At 41.5% G+C, this 18,393-nt stretch overlaps 1 protein-coding gene across 1 annotated transcript; it reads left to right on the top strand.

Moving 5' to 3' along the window:
- The first annotated feature begins 15,637 nt into the window (after positions 1-15,637).
- On the top strand, positions 15,638-16,746 carry LOC140120512 (trace amine-associated receptor 4-like). Its single transcript, XM_072139529.1, has one exon. The coding sequence runs from the start codon at positions 15,638-15,640 to the stop codon at positions 16,643-16,645; it is 1,008 nt and encodes a 335-aa protein (XP_071995630.1). The 3' UTR covers positions 16,646-16,746.
- The last annotated feature ends 1,647 nt before the right edge of the window (positions 16,747-18,393 follow it).

Here is an 18,393-nt window from a genome sequence, read left to right as displayed (position 1 = left end):
AAGAGGAGCAAATCCTACTAAAGGGGCACACACAAGTATGTCAGTGTGCTTGGTTTACAATACTTGTTCCTGGTGGTAGATGTCCTATAAAGATCAATAGCTGTTCCTATAATCTCAGTAAGAGTGAGCACTGATCCCACATACTGTAACAGCCTGTAAATCTGCAGCACGGAGTGTCTCTGATAACATGCAAATAGCTTTTCAGTAGGAGCAATATAGGAAGACTACCACAGTCACAGTGCATGGATCTATGAGTAAGTCCCCTTGTTTATTGATGGTTACTTTCTGGTAGATTTTCTTTGAAACACATATCATGGTGAATGTATGGTGTGGGTTTAGAAGGCTCTTTCACTACAGCTACCAACTTCAACTGTTCACTTCCAGCAATAGGTGTTAGTCCACTGATTCTGTCCCCATGGAACTTTTATTAGCTATTAAGGCATATACTATATAATAAATAATATACATTCACAAGTATAATATGGAGAAATAAATAACAATAAGTAAGAAATAATAATAATAAGTAAGTAAAGAAAACCATTTGCTCAGGTGTCCGATGTATTTTGGACTATTTTTCACATATAATACGTTGAAATGTCAACATGGAATAGTGAAACCATTTTAACCATTTATTTTGGAAACTTATTTGCAAACGTAAAAAAAATTAAATAGATTGATTATTATTTATTATAGATTTTTACATTTGTATACTACTTACTCCAAATAAACTGGGGAAAAATACTTTTCTAAAAATATAACAATAATAAAAGTATTATATAATAAAATAAATGCTTTGAGGTATTAAAGGTCTTGTTCAGGTTGTTTCCAGTGTCTCCTGCCAAATTTTCACATGTGAAAAAGTCGCTGGGTGCTGCAGGGCCTGGCGTGGAATAAGCACCCTGCCGATACATCAAGAGGCTAAAGCCTGTATCGTGCTGCGAAAATGCAACGGTGGAGCTATCATATCCCCCATACAACCTTTTCTGGCAAATTGCTGTAGTTTCCCCAAATGTATTTAGGACCATTTTTAAGGGATCATTTATGTGTATATATGTGTGTTTAAGCATTATATAAATAAAAATTCATAATTTTTTATCCTTGATGTTAAATTCCCTTTATTTATAAGGTGAACATGATTGAGTAAGAGATATAAAAAGCAAGACAGGATTTCATTTGGTTTTGTGGAAAAATAGATTAGGGTTTAGCATGTTACTTGTCACCTACCATCAGATGCACCTTAATAGGTAGATTTCTGATGGCAGGTTTGGCCTTCTTACTGCTGCCTGTGTAATGCTTATGCAGGCCACAGACAGACGCTGCAGCACTATGGTTGTAACATCACATAGAGCCTCTGTATACATACAGAGACTGGTGGTGACTGGAGGCACATCTCTGGAAGAGAGTGCAGGATAGAGATATGTATACCTTCTTTCTTGTTCACAGCCTTCCTACCTCTCTTTAAAACATTTGGGGTCCTCCAATCCCTATGCATCAAAGAGTTAAATAGCCTGTGATTTAAAAAAGTTTTCCAATTTAAGTTTTTCCTTGCAGTCTGGTACTTCTGGTCATTCAGCCAACTGCAATTGCATCCAGATGGTCAGGACAGCAGAAACTGCTGTGTACAGTAAAAGACCAACAGAGGTTTGTCCCCTGCTGTTTATGTGGCATGCATTCTGCATTGTCCCCAGACTCGGACTGGCCCGCCGGAGGACCGGTGCATCCTCCGGTGGGCCCTGGTACCTCTGCTACAGCAGGGGCCTCCATCCCCATCGGAGGCCCCTGCCAGTGAAAGCATTGGTAATCGATGCGGCCATAAGCGCCCGCTCGAGTCCAATTGCTGCTGTTACACAGCGGTCTGCCATTGACCCTGTGCGTGCGACGCGGCTGGGAACTTTCCCCAGCGCGCATCGCACTGCGACCCCTGATGCGCGGCAGCGTGAGGATGCAGTCGCGCTGCCGCGCGTCTTGTTCAGTGTACAGTCCCAGCGTAGCGGAGAAAAGCAGAGGAGACAGGACGCAGGAGCGCTGCTATAGGTAAGTGAGTTTTATTATTTTTTTAGCTATTCACAGTCCGGAACAGAAATAATTATTATGGGGCTTTTCAAAATGTGCCAATATGTGCGGCCTTTATATGATGACTAAAAATTACAAGAGGGGCGCTACTAAATATATAATAAGGATGGCAGGACTGTATATAAACTAGTAAAGGGTCAGAAGAAGACTATATGAAATGAGGGAGGTCGTTACAGGGCGATATATACTAAGGGGGGCACTACAGTACTATAAATTATAGGGGAAACCATTGCAGGATTGTTTATATTAAGGAGGAACATATATAATAGTCCATATATAAAGGATAGGAGTAGTAGTGCTGTGCCCATATCTACAGGATAGGAGTAGTAGTACTGTGTTGTGCCAATATATACAGGATAGGAGTAGTAGTACTGAGCTGTGCCCATATATATAGAATAGGAGTAGTAGTACTGTGCTGTGCCTATATTACAGGATAGGAGTAGTAGTACTGAGCTGTGCCCATATATACAAGATAGGAGTAGTAGTACTGTGCTGTGTCCATATATACAGGATAGGAGAAGTAGTACTGTGCTGTGTCAATATTTACTGGATAGGAGTAGTAGTACTGTGCTGTGTCCATATATACAGGATAGGAGTAGAAGTACTGTGCTGTGTCCATGTATACAGGATCGGAGTAAAATTACTGTGCTGTGTCAATATTTACTGGATAGGAGTAGTAGTATAGTGCTGTGTCCATACAAACAGGATAGGAGTAGTAGTACTGTGCTGTGCCCATACCTATAGGATAGGAGTAGTAGTACTGTGCTTTGCCCATACCTATAGGATAGGAGTAGTAGTACTGTGCTGTGCCCATACCTATAGGATAGGAGTAGTAGTACTGTGCTGTGCCCATACCTATAGGATAGGAGTAGTAGTACTGTGATGTGTCCATATATAGAGAATAGGGGTGGTAGTTCTGTGCTGTATCCATACATACAGGATAGGAGTAGTAGTATTGTGCTGTGCCCATACCTATAGGATAGGAGTAGTAGTACTGTACTGTGCTGTGCTCATATATACAGGATAGGAGTAGTAGTACTGTGCTGTGCCCATATATACAGGATAGGAGTAGTAGTACTGTGCTGTGCCCATATATACAGGATAGGAGTAGTAGTACTGTGCTGTGCCCATATATACAGGATAGGAGTAGTAGTACTGTGCTGGTCTCATATATACAGGATAGGAGTAGTAGTACTGTGCTGGTCTCATATATACAGGATAGGAGTAGTAGTAGCACTGTGCTGTGCCCATATGTACAGGATAGGAATAGTAGTATGTACTGTACCAATATATACAGGATAGGAGTACTAGTAGTGTACTGTACTGATATTAACAGGATAGGAGTATTAGTACTGTGCTGGTCTCATATATACAGGATAGGAGTAGTAGTAGTCTACTATAATGATATATACGGGATAGGGGCAGTAGTACTGTGATGGTCCCATATATACACAATAGGAGTATTACAATTATTAGGACTTTTATATAAAATATTTCAAGAAGAACACAATAGAAGAAGAATAACTAAGGAGAGCATTATATAAAACATAATAAGTAGGAGCCCTATAAGACTGTATAAAATATTAATTGGAAATGATATATTATGTCATTATTTATGGGAGTGATGTCCAATTTAATTTATTAGGTGTACAGTATTAATTACTCAAGGGCTATAGTGTGTATTGTAATATACTGAGAAGTTGCAATGTAATATTTGATTTATGGAGAGCGGGCAGTATGGTTTTGTTATGGGGGTATATTTGATATTTGTGGGGGGCACCGTGTGGTCAGTTGTGTTGTGATGGGTAAATATCATTTAGGAACACAGTTGTTATCCAGGTGACTTTATATTGTAGTGACTGTGATACTTTTAGTTGCACAGTGTGGAGATGTTCCATACGGAGCTGAAGATATCTGAAGATAAGTAAAAACAGGGTGAAGTTGTCCTGCAGTTCAGTACCCAAAGAAGATGTGTGACATGTGAGGTAATGAATCCCACTTCTTAGTCTAATGACTGTAATTACTGACTAACTATCTAGACTATTTCCTTAGTGTCAGTGCCTAGTCTCCTTTATGTGGTGCAGCGAGGATACGGGAAAGATGAAGGGTTATTCTTATTGGTAGGTTAGTGCTGAGCACTGACGATCACATCCCTAATGTTTATGTCTTGGCATAAATTCATCAATGCAGCCACTGTTAACTCCTGTGAAATATGGAATATTTCCAGGTAGCAGTATGGTGGGCCCCCAGGATAAATTTCTCTGGTGGGCCCCAAGCACCCCAGTCCGACCCTGATTGTCCCTATTGGAATAAAAAAGACTTACGGTTAGTTTATTGTATAAAGTGGAAAACAGTTAATGATTGCAGATCTGGGCCTTGTGTAGTGAAATATTATATGTAGAAAACTTGGGTTAATATAAAACAAAGTTCTTGAGTTTTTAAGTGCAGTTTGACAATAATTTACTCATTAACTAAACTGAGTAGTTACATGGTGTAGATAATAGTAATGTATGTACTTAGGTAACACATGCTACAGTGCTTCCTGCTGATAATGACTGCAGCCTGTAAGCTTCATTTATATGACACCCCACGCTGTTTGGTTACATTTCTGCTCCATTCATGACCTAGTACCAGAATCTGAACATGCACTCACACTTCTCAGGTAACCTGACCCAATGCATACAGCTCACCCCAATGGTGGCCACATGCAGTCAGTTTTATTTCCCAGAAGTCCTAGAGTCAATAAAACATGTCGGGTCGTGGACCCTATTATATTTAGATATGGTAACTTTGGTAATAATACTCAATCCTTTAAATGTCTGGTATATAGCAAATACAGCAACAAACAGGAACAAAATGTATTGGTATGACCATCACATTGCGTACAAACTGACCCCATTAAAAGCTGTTTATATACTATACACAAAATATAGAGGAATTGTAGTAGAAGTGTGTATCATATAAGACATACAATGTCTATCATGTGTCTACTGTACATCTTATATTGTCAAACTAGAAACTACCAGTAGATGACACTCTTGCGCTACCTCTTCTAATATTCTGCATATCTCTTATTTATAAATAACATCACACAATAGCATATACTCATTTTGCTGCTACAGTCATGGTATCCCCATATACTGCCATACTGTAAGATGGCAGTACAGGCAGCCCCCTACTTAAGGACACCCGACTTACAGATGACCCCTAGTTACAGACGGACCCCTCTTCCCACTGTAACCTTTGCTGAAGCTTTCTGGATGCTTTACTATAGTCCCAGACTGCAATGATTAGCTGTAAGGTGTCTGTAATAGAGATGAGCGAGCATACTTGTCCGAGCTTGAGAAAATTGCATCACGTGGTACACTTACTTGTCGATATCAGTGGTTGGCTGGCCTGATCAGGTGACCCTGGAATATAATAGCCACTCCCCGCGGTGCTCGGATCATTCTCTTTCTGGATGCCGTTAGGGATAGAGCTGCTGCTGGTCAGGGATAGTGTTAGGCAGGAGTGATTCTCAGGAGTGATTCTACAAGAACCCAACAGCCCTTGTTAGGGCTACATTAGCGTTTTTTCAAAAGTTAAAGTGACAGTCACAGCACAAAATCCTTTTGTGTGCTGTCAGAGTTGGTTAGAAACTAGCCATCTTCTGAGGTTGCTGTCTGATTTCACCGACTGTTGTGCGACATGCCCACGAGATGGAATTCCACATTAACCATGTTATCCAGAGTTTACCAGCAGTCCAGAGCGATTGTAGACTGCCAGATGTCAACTTCCACCAGAACTGCTAGTCAGGTCAGTCAGCTTCCTCAAGTCTACAATGAGGAGTGGACGTGGATGTCTGATATCTGTCAGGTGCTGAGTAACTTTGAGGAGTCAACACAGATGGTCAGTGGTGATGCCGCCATCATCAGCCTCACCATCCCGCTGCTTGGCCTGTTGAAAAACTCTCTGGTCAGCATGAAGTCGGAAGTTTTGCGCTCGTCACAAGAGACGGGGGAAGAAGATTCACTTGTTGATAGCCAAAGCACCCTCCGGTCTGTTTCTCAGCGTGTATTGGAGGAAGATGAGGAGGAAGAGGAGGAGAATGTCGGCAAGACAGAAGAGGGGACCATTGCTCAGTCCTTATTAACTGTTCAGCGTGTATGGGCAGAAGAGGAGTTGGAGGAGGAGGAGGAAATGGAGAGTCAGGCCAGTGAGTGGAGTGAATTCTTGCGCGTTGGGACTCCGGCGCATATGGCAGATTTCATGCTAGGCTGTCTATCCTGTGACCCTCGCGTTCAAAGATTTTTTTCCAGCACCGATTACTAGGTATTCACTCTCCTGGACCCACAGTATGAGCAAAATCTTTCTACTCTCATCCTTGGAGAGGAAAGGAGTGTGATAATGCATGAATACCAGCAGGCCCTGGCGCACAAGCTGAAACAGTCTTTTCCATCTGACACCGCTAGCGGCAGAGGGCGTACTTATGCGGGACAAGTAGCGAGGGAGAGTAGGCGAGCAGGCAGCTTGTTCAGCACTGGCAGGGGTACGCTTCACAAGGCCTTTGCCAGTTTTATGTCACCCCAGCAAGACACTGTCACCTGTCCCCAGTCTCGGCAGAGTAGGGCTGATCTTTACAGAAAGATGGTGAGGGAGTACGTAGCTGACCATATCATCGTCCTAAATGATCACACAGCTCCCTACAACTACTGACATCTAGCCCGAACTGGCGCTGGAGGTTCTTGCCTGCCTAGCAGTGCAGCTGGTGGCATTATCACCGATAAGCGTACACGCCTGTCGACTGACAGCGCTGACAGGCTGACACTTATCAAGATGAATCGAGCCTAGATTTCTCAGGATTTCCATTCTCTACCAGGTGAAAGAAGCTCAACCTGAATAATGTATGCACTCCTCCTCCTCATTCTCTTCCTTCTCCTCCTCTTTGTACACTAAAGCAGAGTCAACTGGCTATTTTATGCCTTATGTATTTCATTTTTCTGGAAGGCCACCTACCCGGTCCTCTGTTTGAAAAACATTTTTGGGAGTGCCACATACAGGTACTCTATCTATTTAATTTTTCTGGAGGGCCACCTACCCGGTCCTTTGTTTTAAAAATTTTTTGGCAGTGCCACATACAGGTACTCTATGTATTTAATTTTTCTGGCGGGCTACCTATCCGGTCCTCTGTTTTGAAAACTTTTTTGGACTGCCACATATAGATACTCTATTTAATTTTTCTGGCAAGCCACCTACCCGGTCCTCTGTTTTGAAAATTTTTTTCGACTGCCACATACAGGCACTATCCAAATTTAATTGTCTCCATAGCAGCCTCACTCGGTCACTCTGTCATCGCCATGCTGTTGCCCATAATTTTGGCAAAATGGTGCGATTAGGCAGCCTCAGAGGCATCAATGCATGCTGCCCCTGCTGTTTCCTGTCCATTTATGTGGTGTTTCCGTCATTTTCTGAGGTTTCCAGGTTTTTGGCCAAGCTTCCCTGTGCAGAGCCTTGGTCCCCTTGAAAAATGCTTGAGTCTCCCATTGACTTCGTTATTCGAAACGAGCACTCGAGCATCAGAAAAAGTTTGACTCGAGTAACGAGCACTCAAGCATTTTAGTGCTCGCTCATCTCTAATCTGTAATGAAGCTTTAGAACTTCAATTATAAAACATACAGTTTTGACTGTATTACAAATTCAACTTAAGAACAAACCTCCGGACCCTATCTTGCACGTAACTCGGGGACTTCCTGTAAATGGTAGGATCAATCAGATAACCTAGGGTTTAAGTACCCTAGGAGGTCTGAAATATAGAAAAAAAAAAAGTTCAATTCACCCCCATAAACAAGTTTGCAGCATTTAACCCCGTAGTAGAGAGCACCCTAAGTAGAAAATGCCACGTTTTTGCCATTTTGAAAAATATAAAAAAATCTATAAAAAGTAATAAAAAGGCTGTACAGTCCTAAAAATAGAAGCATTGAAAACGTCATCAAAAGTTGCATAAAATGACACCACCCACAGCTCTGTGCATTGAAGTATGAAAAAATTATTAGCGCAAGGAGGTTTTAATTTTTGTAAATGTTTAAAAACATTATAAAACCTACACAATTTTGGGGGGGGGCGTGGCTGGACCCTGGACCTGATGGCCGCACACTAGCAGAGCTCCGCAGCCCCGGTGCCTATTGTGCTTAAGAGGAGGGGACCTACCCTGGCCCCCAAAGTCAAAAAGACCCCCAGAAGGGGAGCGAAGCCCTCGGGACCCCAGGACGCAGGTCGGGCAGGCGAAATGCCACTTACCCGATTCTTCCTCCGCTCCACAGCCGCGATCAATGCAGGGCCGCGTGCAGTCCAGAAGCCCGACAGCTTGAAGAGGATATCGCCAAGGCCAGCGGAGGCTCCCATCATGGCCCCCACACCTGCAGCGGGGATCCGCGGCGACCACCGCTGCACCGCCTCCACATGCAGGCCGCAGTGACACGGCCAGCACTTCACAGGCCGCGCCGAGCCGCCATCTTGGCCCTCAGCCAGACAAGCAGCGTGGCTCCCCTGTGGCGCAGCAGCGCCAGATTAAAGCAGTGCTCCCAAAGATCAATTCCCTCTATTCCTATGATGTGGGAAGCTCATAAAGCGGTCTTCCGAGGTCACTGCATAGAGCAGGGGACCAGATTGAAAAGTAATAGGACCCATCTGGAGAAGGAGCTGAGAAAAGAGATTGGTAAGCAAGAGGCAGCTTTGTTAGCTAAACCATCTAGGAGGAAACTCCAACAGCTAATTGAGGTTAGGGAGCAGTTGCGAGAAGTTCAGACCCAAGAGGTAGAGAAGTTACTGGTGTTTACTAGGCAACGATATTATGAGCAAGCGAACAAACACCACTCTCTCCTGGCGAAACAACTGAGGGAGAAGAGAGACCACCAAATCCTCCATATTATACGCGATTCTGGGGGGAACTTACTACATGACCCGAGGGCGATCGCCTCTCGCTTCCAAGAATTTTATGCTAAACTGTATTCTCTGCCAAACACCCTACCCCTGGATGAGGGCCTTAGACAAACGTTGCTTGTAGACTTTTTGAACTCTTGCTCACTTCCTGGAATCCCCTCGGAAGCTATTGAGACACTTAGCTCAGAACTAACATCGGAAGAGATAGAGGAAGTGATTAAAGGAATGCCTAACGGGAAATCCCCGGGCCCAGATGGGCTCACATATCTTTACTATCAAACCTTATCCCCTGTGTTGTTGCCACATATGACAAAAGTGTTTAACGCATTTTTACAAGGCGAACTTATGCCTACAACTTTTACTCATTCTTATATCACTCATTCTTATATTCTTATAGGCCGATTGCACTTTGGCCGATTGCTGGCCAATCGCCTGATTCAGTGGATCCCTCAGGTAATCCATAAGGACCAAGTAGGCTTTGTACCAGGACGGCAAGGTGGCGACAACACGAGGAGAACAATTGATCTCATTGATGTAGTTAACAAGCAAAATGACTCAGTTTAGACGCTGAAAAGGCGTTTGATCGCCTCAGCTGGCCCTTCATGTTTCAAGTGTTAGAACACATTGGGATAAAAGGTCCATTTCTCCAGGCTTTGAGGGGGTTATATTCAAACCCCACAGCTGAAATTAAGCTTCCACATGCGTCCTCCCCACCTCTACGGATAAGGAATGGTACACGTCAGGGCTGCCCACTTTCTCCTCTCCTGTTTATACTCTGCATTGAACCTTTGGCCTCCATCATCCGACAAGATCCTAATATCCATGGTATTATGGTTAGAGACAAGGAATTCAAACTGTCTTTATTTGCAGATGATATCCTACTCACGTTAACTCAACCCCTAATCTCTCTACCCAACCTACAAGCGCGGTTACAGCAGTATGGCCGTCCCTTTCTGGCCTTGCCCCTTAATCTTGCCCAACCACTGGTAGACCAACTAAAGGCCACATTCAAATATAATTGGAAAGCTGATGCTATTAAGTATTGGGGGATACTTCTGACCCCCTCTTACAATACACTCTATGGGCAGAACTTCCCTGGTAGCTTTCGGGAAATAAGGACTCTGCTTGATAACTGGAACAGTCTCCCCCTCTCCCTTTTTGGCAGGATAGCAGCGGTTAAAATGACTATCTTACCTAAACTGCTTTATCTTTTTGAAACCCTATCAGTGCCAGTCCCATTGGGTGCTCTGAGGTCCCTGCAAGCATCAATACTACATTTTATCTGGGCAAAAAAGAGACACAGAATCTCCAGGTCTGTTCTAATCCCTCATAAGTCAAAGGGCGGCCTACCGGTGCCGGATATAACCAGATACTACTGGGCAACACATTTGCGGTGCATGCCAGCATGGTCCACCTTGCTGGCATTCTCCAAATGGATGGAGATAGAAAAATTGTGGTTGGCCCCTTTTCACCCTAACTCTTACCTCTGGCCCAGAGAGGCGCCTGCGTTGCCTGACCCCCAATTAGGCCCTATTTCATTCACGGTTAAATTGTGGAGGGCCTGTCTGACCAGGTTCCCACTGGTATCTCAGTGTTCTCCTATGCAATCTTTACACACCCCCCTTATGCAACAGGCCGGGGTTGGGAAGGAAATTAAACCCTGGCATGAGAAGGGATTGTTTAGATTCGCAGACATTGTGGACTACCGAGATAGGAAGATTTTGCCTTTTGCCGCTTTACAGGATAAATTCCATCTCCCGAACGCGGCCAATTTCCACTACATCCAAATTAGGCATTTCTTACAGTCCCTGGGCAGTAATGAGATGGTTTGGGCACCCACCACGTTCGAGCACATTTGCAAAACCGCTACCCACACCTCTGGCCTATATGATACCCAAGCTCAGATGAACCTATTGCGCACCCATACATGGCCAAATGGGAGAGCATAGTGGGGGAACCAATATCTCAGGACACATGGCAACTGATTTGGAATAGGGCGGCTAAAACCTCCTTGTGTGCTACACATAAGGAGAATCAGTACAAACTGATGTTACAGTGGTATCATACCCCATCCTTGTTACACAGGTTATTTCCAGACACGCCGGACACTTGCTGGCGATGTGGCTCAGCTGGGAGAACCCTTCAACACATCTTCCGGACGTGTCCATTAGTGCAGCCTTTTTGGCAGGAGATAAAGACTCTCCTTTGGGAGGTCGTAGCGGTGGACATTCCACTTTCCCCATTATATTACTTGCTGAATGTCTCTCCTCAGCCCATGGCCAAGACGGCTACAAAATTGAGCCTGCACATACTCACAGCTGCAAGGTGCAATTGTGGAAAAGGCAAGCCCCCCCCCTCCCGAATGGACCTACTCTCTAGGGTAAGGGAAACTCGCAGTATGGAATATCTGACTGCCTCCTTGAATAATCGTATCCCATTGTTCGACAAAACTTGGGAATGTTGGGACCGCTACTGGATAGAAGAGCGGGCAGGAGGAGGAGAGTGATATGGTCACCCCTTTTGTTTCTACCCAAGTGTTAATTGTTGTCATAGTGAGTTTGTATGACTGTCTTTTGTTGGTACCCCTCCCCCAACCCCTCTAGACCGATTAGGCATAGTGTTGGTGCCGTCCTTGGTAATTGTTTAAATGCCAGAAAAACATTGCACTGTCAGGCTTTGCATCCCAATACGCAAATGGAAAATTTAAACTGTTAATATCTTTTGGGACAAAACTTGTTGTATAATTGTTGAAAAACTTTAATGTGAAATATGTGCATGATAATTTTTCTGTTATATTTCTTTGAAAAATGATAATAAAAATACAATTATATAGAAAAAAAACCTATACAATTTTGGTATCCCTGTGATCGCACTGACCCAAGGAATATAGTAGACATGTCATTTTGAGAGCACATTGAAAGCCGTAAAATCCAAGCCCACAAGAAAATGGCGCAAATGCGTTTTTTCACCAATTTCACTTTCATTTCATTTGGAATTTTTTTCCCGCTTCCTAGTACACAGCATGGAATATTACATACTGTCACTATGAAGTGCAATTTGTTTTGGAGAAAACAAGCCATCACACAAGTTTCTAAATGGAAAAATGAAAATGTTATAGATGTTTGAACGTGGGGAGTGAAAATGGAAAGCAAAAACAAAAAAGGGCTGTGGCGGCTAGGGGTTAAGATAAATCTTCTTCTAAAAAGTCTAATATGAAATATAATTAAAAATTTTAAAAATCACTTTTCAAACTGTACACCTCCTAACATTGTAATAAAATAAATTAACATATAAAAAAGTTATGTCACCATAAAGCAGACATAAGGTTAATGTTAGTTAGCAACCAATTTATGTTGTTAGACTAACTGTAAAATGAGCATATAAAATGCATCAGAAAATCTAAATTTTTTTACAATTTTTACCAAACTTCCATTTTTTTTATAAATAAATGGAAAAAAAATTAACTTAAATAGAGCATTAATGTGAAGTACAACTTGTCATAAAAAAAATAAACTCGGTAAGATAAAGCGGTCCAAAGAAATAACTGCATTTCGTGACACAGGCAGATTTGAAAAATTATCTAAAGGTGAAAATGAGCTGTGTCCTTAAGGGGTTAATCCTATATCCAATGGGAAAGAAGAAAGGTAGAGGGGCACTATACCTATGTGATCAAAACAGATTATATCCGTCAATCCGAAACAGCCCACAGAAGGCGACGGCCCGTTTCACGCTTACACGCGCTTAATCCTACCTGACTTGCCGGCGTCCTCACCTGAACTTTAATTGAGAGCGTCAGTCAGGGTAACTAAGCAACCAATACACAGTAGCTGATTTGTTCAAGAGTAAGAACGAAGAAGTCTAGACAAAATGTATCTGACACGCAGAGGACATGAAAGGGTAAAACCAATGTGTTCCTCTGAGTATCGGAGACAAACAGCAACATTAGGGATATGACAATTTTGCAAAACTGAAGATATATACAACAAGTAAAATCTCATACAAAATCAGCGGCGGTGACCGCTGCACAAAAATGGAAAGAGCAATCACTTAGTAACACTGATGAAAGAATTATACAAAAAGATATACAAAAAAAGAAACTATAAGAACGGGAGATTACAAAAAAGCCCCCATTTCAATCTTGTCATTCAAGCCTAGTGGACCTACTGTATTGGTTTTAATTATCCATGAGGCTTCTCTTCTTAATAAGATCCTATGTCTATCTCCTCGATTGGGGGGTACGGGAACAACCTTTATGCCTGCAAAAGAGATTGGGGCACATTTACTTACCCGGTCCAGTCGCGATCCAGCAGTGGATTGTCCGATGCTGATTTGGGTCCGGCCAGGATTCAATAAGGTACGTGCGCCGATATCCACTAGGTGTCGCACTTACGCAGGTAAGTGCGTGTCAAGCGACACTTGTTTTTTTAAAATACCGCGGTTTTTCCGAATCCTTCGCGTTTTCTGACGGCCATGCCCCCGATTTCCGGCGCATGCAACCCGGCGCCATTGCGCCCCGGTGGAATTTGGCGCAAATCGTAAATAGTCAGGATACCCGACAGATTCCCGTGATTCGGACCCTTAGTAAATGAGCCCCATTGTGTTGGGGTTTACCTGCATGTGCCTCTTTAATATGTTCAATGAAGCGAGGTGCACCATCACCACTTTTAATGGAGTTACGGTGTTCTCGATACCTGATAAAAAGTTTTCTTATAGTTTTACCGATGTAAAACATGCCACACGGGCAAAACAAGACAAAGACCGCAAACTCAGTTTTACAGGAAATAAATTGTTTAAGTGGATGAGCACAACCACCCATATTTAAATATTTCCCTTTCTGAAGATAGGGACAAAACATACAGTTTCCACAATGATAATTTCCCTGGGGTATAGCTTTCTCTAGCCAGTGTTTCTCCTTCATGCCCTATTCCTGCAGTTTATTTTTATCCTTGGTACACCCCCAATAACACACGGACCACAAACGGCCCTTTAAAAATGCATGCCACTACTATCATATATAAAGATCACAGTGAATGCAAAAGCCTGAGTATTACTATCATAGGTAGGTGTAACAAATAAATTGCTAAACCAGTAAAACATATTCTGCAAATATATAGTACTCTTTTGCATTAAATCCTTTTTTGTTAAAAACAAGGTCATAAAAAGCTAAAAGAGCAGGACACACTAACATGTATGTGTGCTTGGTTTACAATTCTTTATCCTGGTGGAAGATGTTCTTTGAATTTATACATATACTTATACATATATACATATACTGTATTTTTATTGTAGGAACAAGGGTCAGATATGTGTTTCATTTCCCTGGTGGTTTAGATGCATGCCACTTTATGTATGTATGAAGCAATTAGTGTATGTCTTATGGGAATTTGCCTATAGGGAGAGAACCACTACTCTATATAAAATGCTGCTTCATTCATTCTCCAGGGCAGACCTGGAGTGTCCTGAAAAGAAAATCAGGTAATGCTCTATGTTGTACATAAAACCATTATTTAGCTACCAATAACAAAGTGAAGAAGAAGAAGATACTAAGCATATATTGGTACAGCACTTGTTTCCAGATTATTCATGCTAAGCTCATATATGGAAAGCAGTGCTCTCAGAGATGTGATAGTCAGAGTTACATTCTCCAGATGCTTCTTCCTGTAGAACAGACGGTGCTGTTAACTCCTCACTACTGACAATTCCACAGTGGAAAAGTGAATGGAAATAAATTCAGAAGATACAGAGAATTAAAACAAGTCACTTTCGGTAAGAACTACCTTGTTCCATTGATATGGATGTACGCTGACATGTTAAAGGTGGCCACACTAGTGATTAGCAGGACTGTACTAAGACTAGAAGGTTTAGTGCAGTAATACTATATAATGAATGCACTAATTAGGGCTTGTTAAAGGAGGTTGTTGGGCCCTGGGAAGCCAGGATTAGCTATCCAACCTAAAAGGGAAATGACAAATTATAGGACGGAGACTTTGTATCTGGTGGTCACTGGGATTGCAGGACTTTACAAAGATCTTGATGAATTCCTGGTCACGTGTCTAGCATAACTCATATCGCATAACACGCCCTGGAAGACAGAACGGAATCAAAATGCAGTCCTTCAGATGTTGTTATACGGTAGTATATCTTAAACAGACATGCCTATTTTTTTGTAGTTTTATATGTATTTTTACATATAGATGTATGTAGCCAGCCGGTAGCTGTGTTGTAGCTTTTAGTTAAGATGCTGCAATATTGTATTGACCTGGTTTTGTGAAACTCTGAACCAAATTACGTAAGGTAAGAATGCACAGAGTATTTGGGTATTATTTGCTATGCTATAGTTATTACATATAAATTAAATATATAATAAGCATTAATGTATAATAAATGTACTGTATGACAGTATTATTTTGATTTTATTAATATATTATAGTTTTTGTGGCATTTTGAAATCACTGTATTTCATTCCACTGTAGAAAGGAAAGTTGTTTTTCTTCTTCGAATAAAAACTGTCTCGAGAATCACACCTATTGTATATTGCTGTTCATACATTAAACTGTGTTGTAGATAGTAATTGTCCTTTTTGTTCCTTGTAGTGACATGAAGCATTTTAAATATGAACACTTCTGGTCTGTGGAGTAACCAGAACATGAATATTTGCTTTCAATTTCTCAACAGTTCCTGCATAGGTGAAGAGAGATCTCCCTCCAGTTATTGGGCATTGTATATAGTCATGACCGGAGCAGTGGTTCTCACCCTTTTGGGAAATGTCATGGTGATCATTTCAGTGTCTCACTTCAAGCAGCTCCACACTCCTACCAACTTCCTAATTTTGTCATTGGCTATTGCTGACTTCCTGGTTGGCTTGATGGTCATGCCATACAGCATGGTGAGATCAGTCACCTCATGTTGGTATTTTGGAGACTTGTATTGCAAACTTCACACTTGCTTTGATATGATGCTATGTACAAGTTCCATATTTCATCTTCTCTTCATTTCTGTTGATCGGTATTATGCAATATGTCAACCTCTTCACTATTACAGAAAAATATCAATCCCAGTGATCCAGTCATTTTTAATTGTAAGTTGGTCCGGTCCTTGTATATTCTCTTTTGGCCTCATATTATCTGATATACATACAGAAGGTATCCGTCATATTGTTGTTGCATTGTCATGTATTGGCTCATGTACTCTGGTGTTAAACAAACTTTGGGGGACAATTTCTTCATTAATCTGTTTTTTCATCCCTGGTATTCTAATGATTTGTGTTTATATTCATATTTTTTCCATTGCAAGGAAACAAGCAAAGGCCATATCTGATCATACAAATCATCTCAGTGGGAAAAGGACAACCTGTAGCAAGTCATATATGACCATGGAGAACAAGGCAGCAAGGACATTAGGTTTAGTGATGGGTGTATTTATATTGTGCTGGCTGCCGTTCTTTACAGTAACAGTCCTGGATCCTTTCATGAATTTTTCCATATCTGAGGATGTTTACAACACTGTTCTGTGGCTAGGATATTTCAATTCTACTCTAAACCCAATAATATATGCTTTGTTTTATCCATGGTTTAAAAAATCATTTAGCTATATTGTAGGAGGTGAAATATTTCATCATGGTTCTTCTACCTTTCAGGTCATGACTAGTGGATAATTTGTAGAAAAAAAATCCCCAGTTATTATTATTTAGTAAGTGTGTTTTATTTTTGACTCTTAGCCCAAAAATAAATGCATTGTTTTATCCATGGTAGAAATATTTATTTGGATGTATCGCAGCAGTTGATATATTAAATCATGGGAATCTGCATAATTACTAGTCCATGCCCTCAACATCTCCCACTTGGACTACTGCAACATTCTTCTCCGCGGTCTGGCATCTAACTCTCTAATGCCCCTCCAATTCATCCTAACTCTAATACCTGGCTAATCCATCTGTCTTGTCACTTCTCCACTGCCTCTCCTCTCTGCCAGTCTCTCCATTGGTTACCCATTGGACAGCGAATTCAATTTAAAATGCTAATCATGACTTACAAAGCAGTCCACAACATGTTCCCTCCATATATCTCTGAACTAATCAGCTAATACAGTCCCACTTGTAATCTTCGTTCCTCACAGGACCTTCTACTTTACTCTATTACCATTTTTTCTTCTCACATCTGCATCCAAGATTTCTCCTGTGTATCCCCAATACTATGGAACTCTCTACCAAAAAGTCAATACCTATAACAATGCTGAGAATTGGACAAATATAACTCAGCCTAGAATATATCAGAGAAAGGCAAGATAGCACACAAATGACATTGTAAATATAAACCAAAATTTATTGGATACCAGATCTAAAACTACATAATATAAAAGAGGAACAGCACACAGAAAACACAGGGCCCACACATGGTTACAATGTATACTAATAAAGTATATGTAAAGACTCACTCCTACTACACTGAATCTAATGGTCAGCACAATCCCCTAGGCAGACAAAATCAAACAGAGCTGTGCAAAAGGGCAATATAAAGGTATGTGTATATAGGCCAAGGGAGCCGATCCCTGACACGTGTTTTGTCTAGGATGCTTTGTCAAAGGTAGAACGCTCTACCAAAATGTGTCAGACTGTCCCCCTCTTTCCAAACCTTAAAACATAACCTGGACACCCATCAGTTTAGGATTGCCTACAATACAAAATAACTGCTCTGCCCCCACACCTTGTGTCTCTATCTACCCTCCCATATAGATTGTGAGCCCTCACAGCCAGGGTCCTCCTTCCTCTCCTGATCACTGTAGTAATTGTATTTGTACTTGCATTTGTTCTTGTCTTAATGTATGTGAATCCCTTACTGATTATACAACGACATGGAATTGATGGTTACCTATAAATAAATATTAATAAAAATAATAATCACTGTTCCTCTTCTCCAAGGTTCTGCAGGTTATGACTAGTGTAAAATTTCTAGAATACAGGCAGTCCCCAGGTTACGTACAAGATAGGGTCCGGAGGTTTGTTCTTAAATTGAATTTGTATGTAAGTCGAAACTGTATATTTTATAATTGTAGATCCAGACAAAAAATTTTTTTGGCCCCAATGACATTTGGAATTTAAACATTTTTTATAAATTTATCAATTATCAATAAAGCTTCATTACAGACACCTTACAGCTGATTATTGCAATCTGGGACTATAGCAAAGCATTCAGAGAGCTTCACCAGAGGTCATAGGGGTCTGTCTGTAACTATGGGTTGTCTGTAAGTCTGGTGTCCTTAAGTAGGGGACCGCCTGTAACTTCCCTTTATTATCACAGTGTATTTTATCAGGGTTCGATTACCACACTTGATAGCAATAGTGTATACAAATTTACACAAACAGAGTATATAACCAAATAGTTGTAGCTTAAAATAACCCTACAC

The sequence above is a fragment of the Engystomops pustulosus genome, chromosome 3 (genome assembly GCF_040894005.1).
Source record: "Engystomops pustulosus chromosome 3, aEngPut4.maternal, whole genome shotgun sequence".
Taxonomy (NCBI): domain Eukaryota; kingdom Metazoa; phylum Chordata; class Amphibia; order Anura; family Leptodactylidae; genus Engystomops; species Engystomops pustulosus.
The sequence above is the reverse complement of the archived record's forward strand: the minus strand, read 5'-3'. Positions and strand labels throughout refer to the sequence as shown.